Genomic DNA, 12,460 nt, shown 5'->3' with positions numbered 1-12,460 from the left:
TACTAATGCTCAAGTTTATTCCATGAAGATTTTTACTACTAACTGCCAATCATGGCCTAAACCCTTAACAGGGATTCAGCAAGAGTTCCATGAAAGAGTGTTTTTCCAAGTGAGTTAAGTAACAAAAATTGTATTTGATAATTAAACAAATACAATTTTTCAACATGAACTATGACTTCCAGTTATTTCCAGCTTATACAACAAAACAGATAACTAAGAAAAATAAAACCACAACCAAAAAACCATACAAAAACTCCTGCATCAGGTCTTGGCCTACATCTGTATTTTCTAATCAGTTAAGATTACAAAGTGAAGTTCATGTAATCAAATTTCTTCAGTAAAATCCCTGTGCTTTGCAGAGTTAATAGATCCCTGATTAAATGGTGCTTTGACCTTTTGTCTTCTGTTAATTTATGAACAGGAAGGGTCAAGCATCCATCCAGTTGGTACTAGAGAGCCACCGATACAATTACCAGGGCTAGAACCTAACCCACACAAAAGGGACAAAAACTCTACTGAAAGCCATGTGCAAGTGCTCAGACAGGATGGAAACAAGCTGCAGGTGTCATCCTCTAGCATCTGCTGAAGAAACTACTCCAGCACACAGTGGCACCACTCAGGAAGGGCTCCTGAGAAAGGCTGCAGCTCTCCAGGTTTCAAGCTGCCAGGAGAGCTTGGGACCTCTCCTGAGAGTTGGAGCAAGTAGAGGAAATATCCTTGCCTAGAGGAGGTGCACATTCGTGAGGAGGTATGTCACCAAGCTAAGGAGCTGTATGAAGTCAGGAGGCTGCACAGCAACAGGGAAGATATAGACATTAATGGCATCTTCACCAAGATCTCACAGAGATGAGAATCTGGAGAGAAAGTGTCAGCAGTCATTGGAGGGGTCAGCGGGGACTCACAGGATGGGGATGACCAGAGTTGTGTGAACTCTGGTGTTGAGGAATCTGTTCAGTGCCAGTAGCTCAGTGCACAGCTGCAGAGGGAGCTGCATGTTGAGCTCTGGGTGATGGGATCCCCAAGCAGGAGGCCAAAACTGGTGCTGACCCTTAGCACAGAAAAGGGCACAGGGACCTGTGGCCCTGCCAGGTGACTGGACACTCAGGGACACAGCAGGAGCCAATGACACAGAGGAAAAAGCCCCACATTATCCCACACAGATTGTGAGGGTATAAAAGCTCAGAGGTTCCTTGGTTTGGGGTCCCTGCTCAGGGGCACCAGTTCAAGCTGTTGTTCTGTTGTTACACCATGACTAAGGTCTTTTAAGGATCCAGATGCCTGAGGCTCTGCTATGGGAAATAGAGGGTTGAGTGGGTAAGGAAACCTTGTCTGACTGTGGGCAGGGAGTCAAGTGAGGCACCCACCAGCTCCCTGGAGCCGCCTGCTGCAAAGGGGCCTCGGCCCCAGCTCAGCTGGTCCCAGTGTGTGACTGCCAGAGCAGCCCCCAGATGGACAGACAGAAAAGTTTCCTTAACCTCTGACCAAGAGAGAACAGGCCTTCTCCAACCACTGGCAGTGCTTCAGAGACAAGAGATTGGAAGTTCTGAGGAAGCATCAGAGCTGTTTGAACAGCACACCCACAGCCAGAGAAAGCAATTACAGCACTAGGAGACTCCATCCTGCAGGGGAGCCTCATCTGCCAACTTTATTTGTTAACCTGCAGAGGTTTGCTGCTTGTTAAAAAGTTGCACACTGGCTAAGTTGCCCTCTGCTTGGCTTATTAGTCCTTACTGTTTATCCACATGGGCATAAATTTTAAGTGCTGCAACAGAACCCCTGAGAGTATCAAAAGTGACTCTACAAGTTCTAGGGGCAAGGAGGCATCGCCACAATTTTGCCATTAAAGGAGACAGGTTCAGAGAGGGGACTGCAGGTCGGGAGCTGGTTATGCAGCTGGTGCAACAATAACTTACTTGGCTTTTACAGACATAGGATACTCTTTAGAGATAACGGACAGCTAGGGAGAGATGGAATCTACCCAAGTCAGAGAAAATATATTTTGCTTTAAGGTTGCCCGACCTGGTGAGAGCTTTAGACCATATACAACAGAAGTGTAAATAGCAACCCACACATAAATAGAAATCATTGGGTGGATAGCAAGTGGTGAAAGGTGACAGCTACAAGGGAGATGTCAAAGTGATAAAAGAAGGTAGAAGAAAGCCCATCACAAGTACCTACATAGGGCACATAGCTTGGGAAACAACCTGGGAAAACTAGAGCTGCACATGCTATGACATTACTGGGAGTGTTGGGCACTGTACCTGAGGTACAGTGAGACAGCTTGCACAATTGGAATACTGCTGTGGAAGGACAGACATAAGCTGTTTAGTAAAGGCAGGCAGGGCAGATGAGGACAGAGGGTTGTCTTCCATGTCAGGGAGCAACTTAGATGTATGAAACTTAATTGGACAGACAACAGGTTGGTTGAGCTCTTGTGGTTCAGGAACAGAGGAGGGACTAGTAAGGGCAACAGATCATGCAATCCAGGTGAGAAAATAAATAGTCTTCTTTAAACAACTCGCTAAGTGTCTACAATACAGATCCTGGTTCCTGTTAATCTCTCACATCTGCTGGAAAAGCAACACAGCAGGACATAAGTAGTCAAGATTTCTTGATACAGACACTGGATGAACCAGAGATAACCCAAAGCTGAATACGTTACTTATCCATTAAGACAAAAGAGTTGTGATAATCAGTGGCAGCTTCAGCTGCACTGACCATAAAATGGCAGAGTTAAAAGTCCTGGAGAAAAGACAGTAAGCAGAATACAGACTTTTGACCAAATTTTTCATTTCCTCCTGGTGCTCCTACACAGTTCAGGTTCAGCCATATCAGATGCATAACTGGACAACACTTTCAGTCCTTCACCTACAGCCAGAGCACTGAACCTGTGCTGTACTAAGAAAACTGCAAGTGTAGAAGGAACACTCTTTCTGTTGCAAGAAGTCAAAAACTTCCAGCTCTTCCAAGTGTTACAAGACTGTTTCCTAATCCAGTAACCACAGCCTTTGCCTGCATCTCCTTCAGTGTGGCTGTAGGTTTAGTCTCTCATAGCTGCAGGATGATCTGAGGTTTGATCCATTTCCTTCTGTAGTCTCTAATGCTGCACAGTCCGATAATCTCTTCCCAAAACTCCTTACCTCGGTGACACAGACCCCAGCACACACCTCCTGCAGGCAAAGAATCCATCTTCCCCTGTCCCAACACTCTCAGCAGGACAAAGAACCCAGTCCCATGTAAGTCCAGGCCTAGTGAGCATCAACTCTCCTTTAAGAACTTGACCCATGCACTGCAGAGCCTGAAGCTGAAACTATATTTCAGACTGCCTCCAAAATCTCACTGGAAAATGGAAGAGCTGCATCTGAACAGATAAAAACTTCATCTCAACTAGGTATAAAACTGCACAGACTGTAAGCAATAAGGGCAAAATAAATAATTAGAATAAACAATATTATAAACAAGTTCTATTTGATTCTGAATGCACAAGTCATAGCTAAAAAGATTAAATGTTAATGCCCACTATTCTCTCTCTACCAACCACTAGCTCAATCTAATTCTCAATTCTGATGTTTGAGTCTTCCCCCAGAAGAAGCTTTGGCTCTTTAGGGGATTACCATTCTCCTAAAATACTGGTTTACAAATAGCACTTTCCTTAGAATAGCAGTTCCACCAAAATCAGGGGAGCTGTTCCTGGCAGAATAGGCTTAGTTTTTCTGAAAGATGAGAGCCTTAATTAGCAGATCATCATTACACTATTTATTTTCATTTTTACGTTCAGCGAATTTAATAACTCTTCATTTAATTTTAGAATCACAAGCTACATTTTTATTCTAGACCTATATTGTACAGTTATTTTTTTTTATTTGAGTTTAAACATCATGGTATTTGAAAACTTACAGAAAATACAGATCTACTTTTGGTTGAAGTACAAAGCCTCTCTTTCCTTTGTTACAACTTCAGTGAAAACTAGTTTTCTTCCAATATTTACCTGGGATTATGAACACACTAGGATAAATGTGGTACCTTGCTGTTTATTTAGGTAGTATCCATGACTCAACATTACTATGCCACATAAGGCACCACTTCTTGTTAAATTCAAGATAATTTATTTATTTGTCTAAAGCTTGTTTTGCCAGTCAGTTATAGTAAAAGTTTAAAGGGATCATTTTTAAGGGTTTCTATTTACATATTTTCAAGCTTTACACTAGGTTGGGTCTCAAAGAAAGAATAGACCAGAACAGACCTACTGCATCACCAAATCTACAGGGCCTCCATGATATGATGCTTGCTAATCACAAGACAATCCAAGTTCAATAAGATTAAAAAAAATCACTTTTCTTTCCTATGATGATACAAGAAATAAAAAGAGATAAAAATCTCTTCACCATTCAAAATACTATATACCTTCTGAAGGGCTGATACTATCTACACAGAACTAGCAAACACTACAGCTCTCAAAATATTTTCTTTAAAACTCTTTAACAGCAGAAGTAGAAAACCTGATGAAAAGTATTTATGAAAAATAATTAAATAAAACAGTATGACTCCAAGTCCCTAACCTCCCACAAAAAAACCCAACAAACTAAAAACCCAAAAGAAGATAGTTTTAATAGACAACAGGACAAAATAAAAAAACAGAATCAACAGCCATTAGTTCAGTAAACTTGAACTAATTGAATTCAACAAATGCTTGCAGATCAATATTAGATTTTTACAGGGCAAGCACATATCACACCAGTGAAGAGTGAAGGCTACTCCTGTTTTATTACCATCATGCATATAAGCTGTTTGCATTCAGACTCTAGAAATACTACTTCCTATCTGTGTTACTAGACATCTTCTAGGAAGGTGGAATATGAAAGGAAGATTTGGCAATTCTGCTGCAAGCAGTGGTAAAGCCAAAACCACAAGCATTCTGAACAAGAACAAAACCAGTGAGAGCAGCACAACACCTCTGTCTTATGCATACAGTAAAAATCAGGCAGAATATAAAAAAAAGTTCAATGTTAAACCTTCTTTTCTTTTTCCCCAAAAACATGTATTTCTTACGGTCTTCCTCTCTTGCCATCTTTGAAAGCCAAGAGAGTGATTACTTTAGGAAAACTACTGACATTGTGCTGAACTGGGAACTCTCTACATGACAAACTGCATAGAGTACAAAGTTCAATAAACTCACCATTTCAGTGGTGTACCTTCATATTCAAACCATATTTCACTAACTTCCTCTTGTCTCATAACTTTCTGGAAGTGTTTCTTCACTTTGTCTGTTACCAGTGTCAAGTAGCTTATCCTTGGCAAAAGCAACTGAAGAAAAAAATATAGAAGCTTTAAGCGTAAATAAAATACAAAAACCTAATAAAAAAACTGTAACAAGAATGCATTTTCATAACCAAAATTCAGTTAGCATTCTCTTCTTCCCCTTTTTAAAGTAAGAGGTCTTTTAGACAGTTTACTTTTTAATGGTCAATGAAAGGTTATAAAATTATGTACTCAGAAGATGCAGAATACCAGTATCCAATATATTAACACCAAGTAAAAAATTAAGCTTTTGATTCTTTCAGTGGGGTTGGGGGGAGAACAGTGGACTTCAATTTCTGCTTTTCTGTATTTAAATAATGATGTTTTAAATCTTTTTCATATGAACACATAAGAAGAGATTCTAACTTCTTATTGAAAAGAATGAGCAACTGTGTTTGAGTTTCAAAATGGAAATTCCTACATCAGGAAAAAAACCCAACAAAAACTAGATGCTTAAGGATTTGGTTTCCAAGTGTTTTGTACTTCCAATAGCTAGCAATTTCCATTTTCTTTGCACTGGGTTTGTCAGTTCAACCTATTAGTCAAGACTACTATTCTTCCACTATTTAACCTCCACCCAGCAACTAAAAAGAGAAAGAAAACTGTAAATGTGAGTTGAATCAAGACACATTCTTACAGCTCTGTCATATACTATCTTCTTTTCTCAAGTGTATCCTATCCAAATCAGAACATTGTGCTATTTTTATTTGCAACATCTTCCCTACTGTCTTTTTTTTTTTTTTTAAGCCCTATGGACAGGAGTGGTTAAGCACTCTGTATCAATCAGTGAATTGACTGATGACTGTGTGGCACATTTACTAGAGATAAATCAATCCATTAGCATTAACAAACAATGCTTTTCAGTATCTCACTGAGTAAATATTAACCTCCCTGTAAAATATCAATCACTTTAGAGCAGACATTTTAAATTAATAGTATCCATCCTGTAATGGGTCTAAGGTATATATAGGTTATAATTTGTATGTTTAGAGAAACATTTGTTTTCCAGTGTTCCTCATAACCAGTGTTGTTTCTTAAAGTATTTTCTTTATAGTATATGAATAATGCCAGGCCCTAAGTCCATGTCTGCAGTATAGACATCCCAAATCATATAAGGATATATTTTGCCTGACAAAAAGCTTGATCTCTGACACAACATTCTTCCAGAATTTCTCCAACAATTAGACCACACTTGGATATATAAATCAGATAATATTTTGGTCATGATACTACAATTTGTAAATACCCAATTCATAAAGAAATATGGAGAGTACATTAAGTTCCTGGAATTCATCTTTTTGATAATGCTGCATTAGGTTACATCTGTGACACAGCTAAATTTTACAATTTTATAAAATTACATAAGGCCAACTCTCACCACTATCACAGTCATCATATCAGTTAACACTCCATTTTCATGTACCATATGGTTTTCTTTTTCCAACTGCTGCTTTTATTACCATCATCACACTATTTCTACCTTGCTTCATAGGAGCAATGTAATCAAAACATAGCCTTCATTTTTAAAAGGCAAATAAAACTCAATGAAGTAATGTACATGTTCAAGTAAGAATTGTTCGGTATTTTAATGACTTGAATGACAACATAAGCTTATCCTTTATTTACCTAATTCCACGTATCTTCACTGATTGTTCTTGAGACAATACAGTCCAGACTATACCAATCAAACCCACATATTTTTGGTAATAATTTCATGTTACTTCTGCATGATAGGTACAGTTAATTTAATGCTTGTGTACTCTGATGAGACTTTCTAGGAGTCTTACAAAAGCCAACTTTCAGCATGTTGCATGTAGCACAGCCATGTTGGAATTGATAAATATTTTAAAGCATTATTAATTGCAAGTGTTTCACATAACCCTTTAAACTGCATAACTTCCTCTGTAAAATATTCTACTTCTGTTTATATTGTGAAAGAACAACCCAGTTTCTACTTCAAGACAATTAGAGAGCACAGAAATAACCAAACAGCATTCAACTGAATTTAACAGAACATGGCCAGCACTCCCAAAAGGTCTCAACAGAAACTGTACAACAGTACAAAACCCAACAGTTAATCAGGTTAACAGGAATGACCTGTTTTTCAGGGATGCTGAGAATTTGTAGAACCTACTGAATTCTTTGTTGGGTCCCTCCAGTTCGTTTACCTTAATATTGTTATCCCCTTCCATAGGAGAAATTAAAGGATCCAATTCTACCACTTTTCTAGCTTTAATTATCTTAGATTTACAAGTATACTAAATCTGTTAAGTGAGATCCTTAAGAGCAGTTTAAACACATTTTCACCTTATTACCCCTCTAAATATCCCTTCCTCACCCACTGAAAGATAACAAATAAAATGAGTTCTCTTCATTAAATTAAGAAAAGTAAATGTCCAAATACATCACCAAGCAGAATAAATCCTCACAACCATCCCTAAATGTCATCCCAAAAATTACACAAACAGCAACACCTTCCTTTTGAATATTATGTATTGCTACAGTATTTAGTCACAATAGCCAGGAATGTTTTCCTATTAACCAGGAGATTAAATTAAATACAAAGAACTCCTAATGCCTGAGTATATGCTTGCAATATAACACTGTGTAAAGAGTACCTCTCCAGGCATATCCACAGGTTTTGTTGCAGACCATGCAGTATTTTTACATGCAAAGCACCAAAACAGAAAAATTACAGATTTAACAAGAACTGGACTGGTCTGATCACTAAAGTGTTAAGGGAGATGAAACAAAACATCTTAACGTGGAATGGCTTCATGTTGCTCTCTCCTACAGGTATCTTTACAAAATACTTTCGACACAAAGCAAGCTAAAGAGTGGTCCTGATAAAGACCAGTCTCTTGGGCAGAGCATCATTCAAAGACTGCATCCTGCTCTAATTTTGTTCTTTATGTATCTGACAAGTCTCAGCCAATGAGTCTCTGCTTCCTGTACACTTCTTTCATTCTTTTCTTTTTAACTGTTACTTGCAACAAGAGGTAAACGGTACATAATTTAAAAATAAAATGCATAACAATTTTAGGATAAGAGAAAAATCAGATCAATCAGCAACAAAAGTAGTTCAAGCAAACTGTTCCTAAATACACTGCCACCCAAAACACAAGCATCTGCATTAAACACTCCAAACAATATTTCTAGCATAACTGCAGAAAGCCACCCTACATGACTATATTAAGACACAGGACAGTGTTTTACCAGAGCTGCCCAGTCTTTACATCACCACTCTTTTCAAAAGATAGACAAGTAATTTTAAATTACTTGCCCTACCCCTGTGCAGTGCCAGAAGGTGATATACACATGCTTCAACTCCTGTGCTGCACTAACCCACCTGACAGACAGGGCTCTCCTGTCACACCACTCACAAAAACCAAAATCCAAAATCCATCCCACAGACTCTGGGTTGTTTTTCTAACCTCTCACCCTCCAAGTCTATGCCATCTTTCTTCTTTATAAAGCAAATTCCTCAGAGTAGAATCCTGTATCCTCTCTCAACTTAATTTTCTTCCAGTACTTCCTTCCCATGCAGTCTTTCCATCTACGAAAGACAGTCTGGAATACAGAGCTTCGATCTATACTAACAATTAAGAGGAGACATGTAAAGCTGAAGAGCTGCTGTTAAGGGCTGTAAATGTTAACTACATACACTTTTCTACTTTACCCATAATTTTAGGTGTTTTGATGTTCTTTTACTTTGATTTAGCTCAAGTTTGCTCCCGTACACCAAATTAGCAGCTGAAGCCCATCTGCTGCTTCAGCTTCACGTGAAAATGATTTGGCCCAGGGGCTGACTGCCCTGTGATGCCAACCTGGGCACAGGAAGTGGAAAGGATGAGGACTTATTTCATATGCACTCCAGATCTGAACAAAACCATTAATGCAAACACTCTGAAACTATCAGAGATATACCATGACTTAAAACCTCAACTGCTATTCTGTTTTTTACTACTATGAATTCTTGGTCCCTCCAAACACACAAAGCTGCATTACCACCTCTAACGTGAACACAAAAATTCAGAAGCTAAAATTTTAGAACTGTCATCCGTGAGTAACCACATTTTGCAGAAAGAAAGAATTAAGCATTGAAGATTTTTGTGCACACTTTACATGGAATAAATAAAAGAAATCCTACTACCTTAAAACCATTTCCTTAACTTAGAAAGCTGGCCACACCACAAGGATAACATGGCTTTCGTGCCAATGTTAAACAGATCAAGGCTGTACACCTCTAAACTTAAACTCATACCTTTCAAGTAGCTCTTACACAAAGTATACAAACATATTTTAACTCATATGTATAATTTAAAGTCTGAGACTTTTAGGTAGCTTAGATGCATTTGGCAACAGGTCAACAAATATGAAGTAAAGTGCCTATCTTTTACCAGTGATGAAACTAAGATATACAAAGGTGAGCACTATTATTGCTGAACAAAAAGCCCTAATAGTTTATTAGGTTTCAAAACAACACATGCAAATGAGAAACTGATGACACAAGGATGCTACTGAACACAGAAAAAAAAAGTTCTATCCAATGTGGAATGGGATAAGACTTTAGAATTTCAGAATCCCATAAAAATTAAAAGTCCAAGATTTCCCTCCCATATACTTGCTGCATTTCAAATTTGCATTTCACTGAATCAGCTAACATTTTTTCTCAATTGCAAGTCTATTAGGTGCTGAAAGAATGAAAACTGATGAGAACACTATAAATAAATAAATACATCATTATAGAAGGCATGTTAAAACTCAAATGCACCTATCATCATCCGCTAGCAATCCTGTTCAGGCAGTATTCTGTTTAGCCATTATAGTTGCTTTTCTTATTTCTGAGCTAGATCTCTCATGGCTGCTGGACTTTAAAGAAAAGAAAATGAGCAGAAGTCATGCACAGAGCCAGTGTTCATTAGGAGTTTATGTTACAGGGGTGACCAACTTTAATGTTTAGGATTTCATAAGTCTGACTAAATTATTTCTGCATTAATAGAAGTTCTCTCCCTTTGACTGTTCATTATCCAAGAACATACAAACTCATAGCCAGCCTCCTCATTTACCTACTCACTCGCTGACTTTTTAAGAATTTTTTTCAAAGATCTTAATTATTTGTGATAAGTTTCTCTCACTGGTAAAACAAGCCTTTAGTTTTCCATTTGCTGTGAAGAAAGATAAAGTCACACAGCATGGGTATATGTTTACTTTCAGAAGCTACCAGGAATAAGAAGAAAAGAAGTGGGGTTTTTTAAGAACATGCAGTATACATGTGATGAGAATGAAGGAGACAAACATAACCATGGCCTTGGACTATTTGTAACTACCTCTGTCATACTCACATAGTAGGGCTCAGCTTCCCTTTCAGTTATCTCATCCTGATACAGAGTGAAACAGGTCGGTATTCGCCCAAACCACACATCTCGAAGTACATCTTTATCATCTGTCATTCTTCCAATGGACAGTGAAGCACATGTAGATCAATTTGCTTCTTCAGCTACAAATGAAACCCATTTCACCCCAAAAAAAAAAAAAAAAAAAAAAAAAAAAAAAAAAAAAAAAAAAGTCAGCACGACTGCAAATAAAATACATCTTGTTAAAGGTTCTCCCATAACTACGTTCCTGCAGGCTAACCCAACGCTGTCACTGGAGCATTAAATGCATCACTTGGTACAAAGAATGGGATGAATTAAGTTCCCAACTACAAACACATGGTGGATAAGGAGTGAAACATAAATGAGCATTCCCTAAGGCTGCATCCCGCCCCAGCCGCAGAGCCAAGAGGTCCTTTCCCGTTACCGCCGGCAGCTCCCGCCCCACGAGAGGCCCCGGGGCCGGGGCAGAGCCGTGTCCGTGTCCGCGGAGGGGCGGGCGGGAACACCGAGACCAGCCGGGCTCTGCGGCGGGGACCGGCCCGGGGGTCACCGAGGCCGCACGACGGGCCCCAGCATCGCCCAGCGCCGCGCTGAGACCCGGGGGCGGCCGAGGCCGGGCCAGGCCCCGCGGGCTCTGTCTACCTGTCCGTCTGTCTGTCTGTCTGTCTGTCTGTCCACCTCCCTGCCCCCGTCACTGCCGGCAGCCGCCCGAGGTGAATCAGCGGCGCTCCCGCCCCACGGGGCCGGGCCGGCCCGGGAGCGCGGCAGCGGCAGGCGCGGTGTCCCGGGCTGTGGTGGCGGGGCTGTGGTGGCGGGGCTGTGGCGGCTCCCGGGGCCGCGGGCCGGGCCGGGCCGTTACCTCTGTCGCGACCGGCGACACCGCCCGCGCGCGCGGGGCAGGAACTGAGCGGCGGCCCCGCCCCCGCCGCGGCCACGCCCCCGCGCACGCGCCGCCCGCCGCGGGGCTTCCGCCCGGCCCGCGCGCCCGCCCCCGCCGGCGCCGGAAGCCGGAAGCCGGAAGCGGCGGGGCGGGCCCCGGCCCGGTGGGCAGCGCTGGAGCCGGCAGTCGGTCCAGTCGGTCCCGCAGCCGGGCGTGGAGCCCGTGCCGGGCCGCTCCGGGAGCGCTGTTGGAGAGTCGCAGGGCTGCAGCTGTACTGGGCCCGCCCGTGGGCCCGCTCCTGAGGCATCGGCGAGGTCGCTCAGCCGATGGGCCGACCGCGCGTTTGAGGATCTTGAGCACTTAATCGCTCTGTTTTCTCTTACCCGATGGTTCTTCTTCCTACTTCCCCAAGGAAGTAATCATAGCACCAAGCCTCACAGAGTTTAAGAAACGTCTGGACAATGCTTTCAGGCACATCGTGTCTGTGCAGGGCCAGGAATTGGACTCGGTGGTCCCTTCCAACTCAGAATATTCTGTGACTTTTTCTGTAGTAGATCTTACCCACCGTGATAGATGAATCAAGTCCAGAGGAGGCCATAAAGTCGATACGAGGACTGGAGCCCCTCCTCTACAAAGACAAGCTGAGAAAGGTGGGGCTGAACAGCCCGGAGAGGAGGACGTTGTGTGGAGACCTCATGGCAACCTTCCAGTGTCTGAAGGGGCCTGCTGGGAAGCCAGAAAGGCACTCTGTGTCAGGAACTGTAGTGACAGGACAAGGAGGAATGGGCACAAACTGACAGATGCGAAATTTAGTTAAGGTATTAGGAAGAGATTCCTTACTGTGAGGGTACGGAGGCTCTAGAATAGGCTGCTCAGGGAGGTTGTGGGTACCCCAACCCTGGCA

The 12,460-nt window shown here is 41.6% G+C and overlaps 1 protein-coding gene across 1 annotated transcript in view; it reads right to left on the bottom strand.

The window, feature by feature from the left end:
- Positions 1-11,604, bottom strand: part of ATG5 (autophagy related 5) — a 73,141-nt gene extending 61,537 nt beyond the window's left edge. The window contains exons 1-3 of the mRNA XM_083856017.1: positions 11,536-11,604; positions 10,644-10,798; positions 5,177-5,304 (exon numbers count right to left, since the gene is read on the bottom strand). Coding sequence (XP_083712143.1) covers positions 5,177-5,304; positions 10,644-10,751 — 236 coding nt within the window. The 5' untranslated portion in view covers positions 10,752-10,798; positions 11,536-11,604. The remainder of the gene's footprint in view (positions 1-5,176; positions 5,305-10,643; positions 10,799-11,535) is intronic.
- Positions 11,605-12,460: the final 856 nt, after the last annotated feature.

Source organism: Zosterops lateralis (genome assembly GCF_965231275.1).
Source record: "Zosterops lateralis genome assembly, chromosome: 3".
Classification (NCBI taxonomy): domain Eukaryota; kingdom Metazoa; phylum Chordata; class Aves; order Passeriformes; family Zosteropidae; genus Zosterops; species Zosterops lateralis.
This window is presented reverse-complemented; position numbering and strand designations above follow the sequence as displayed.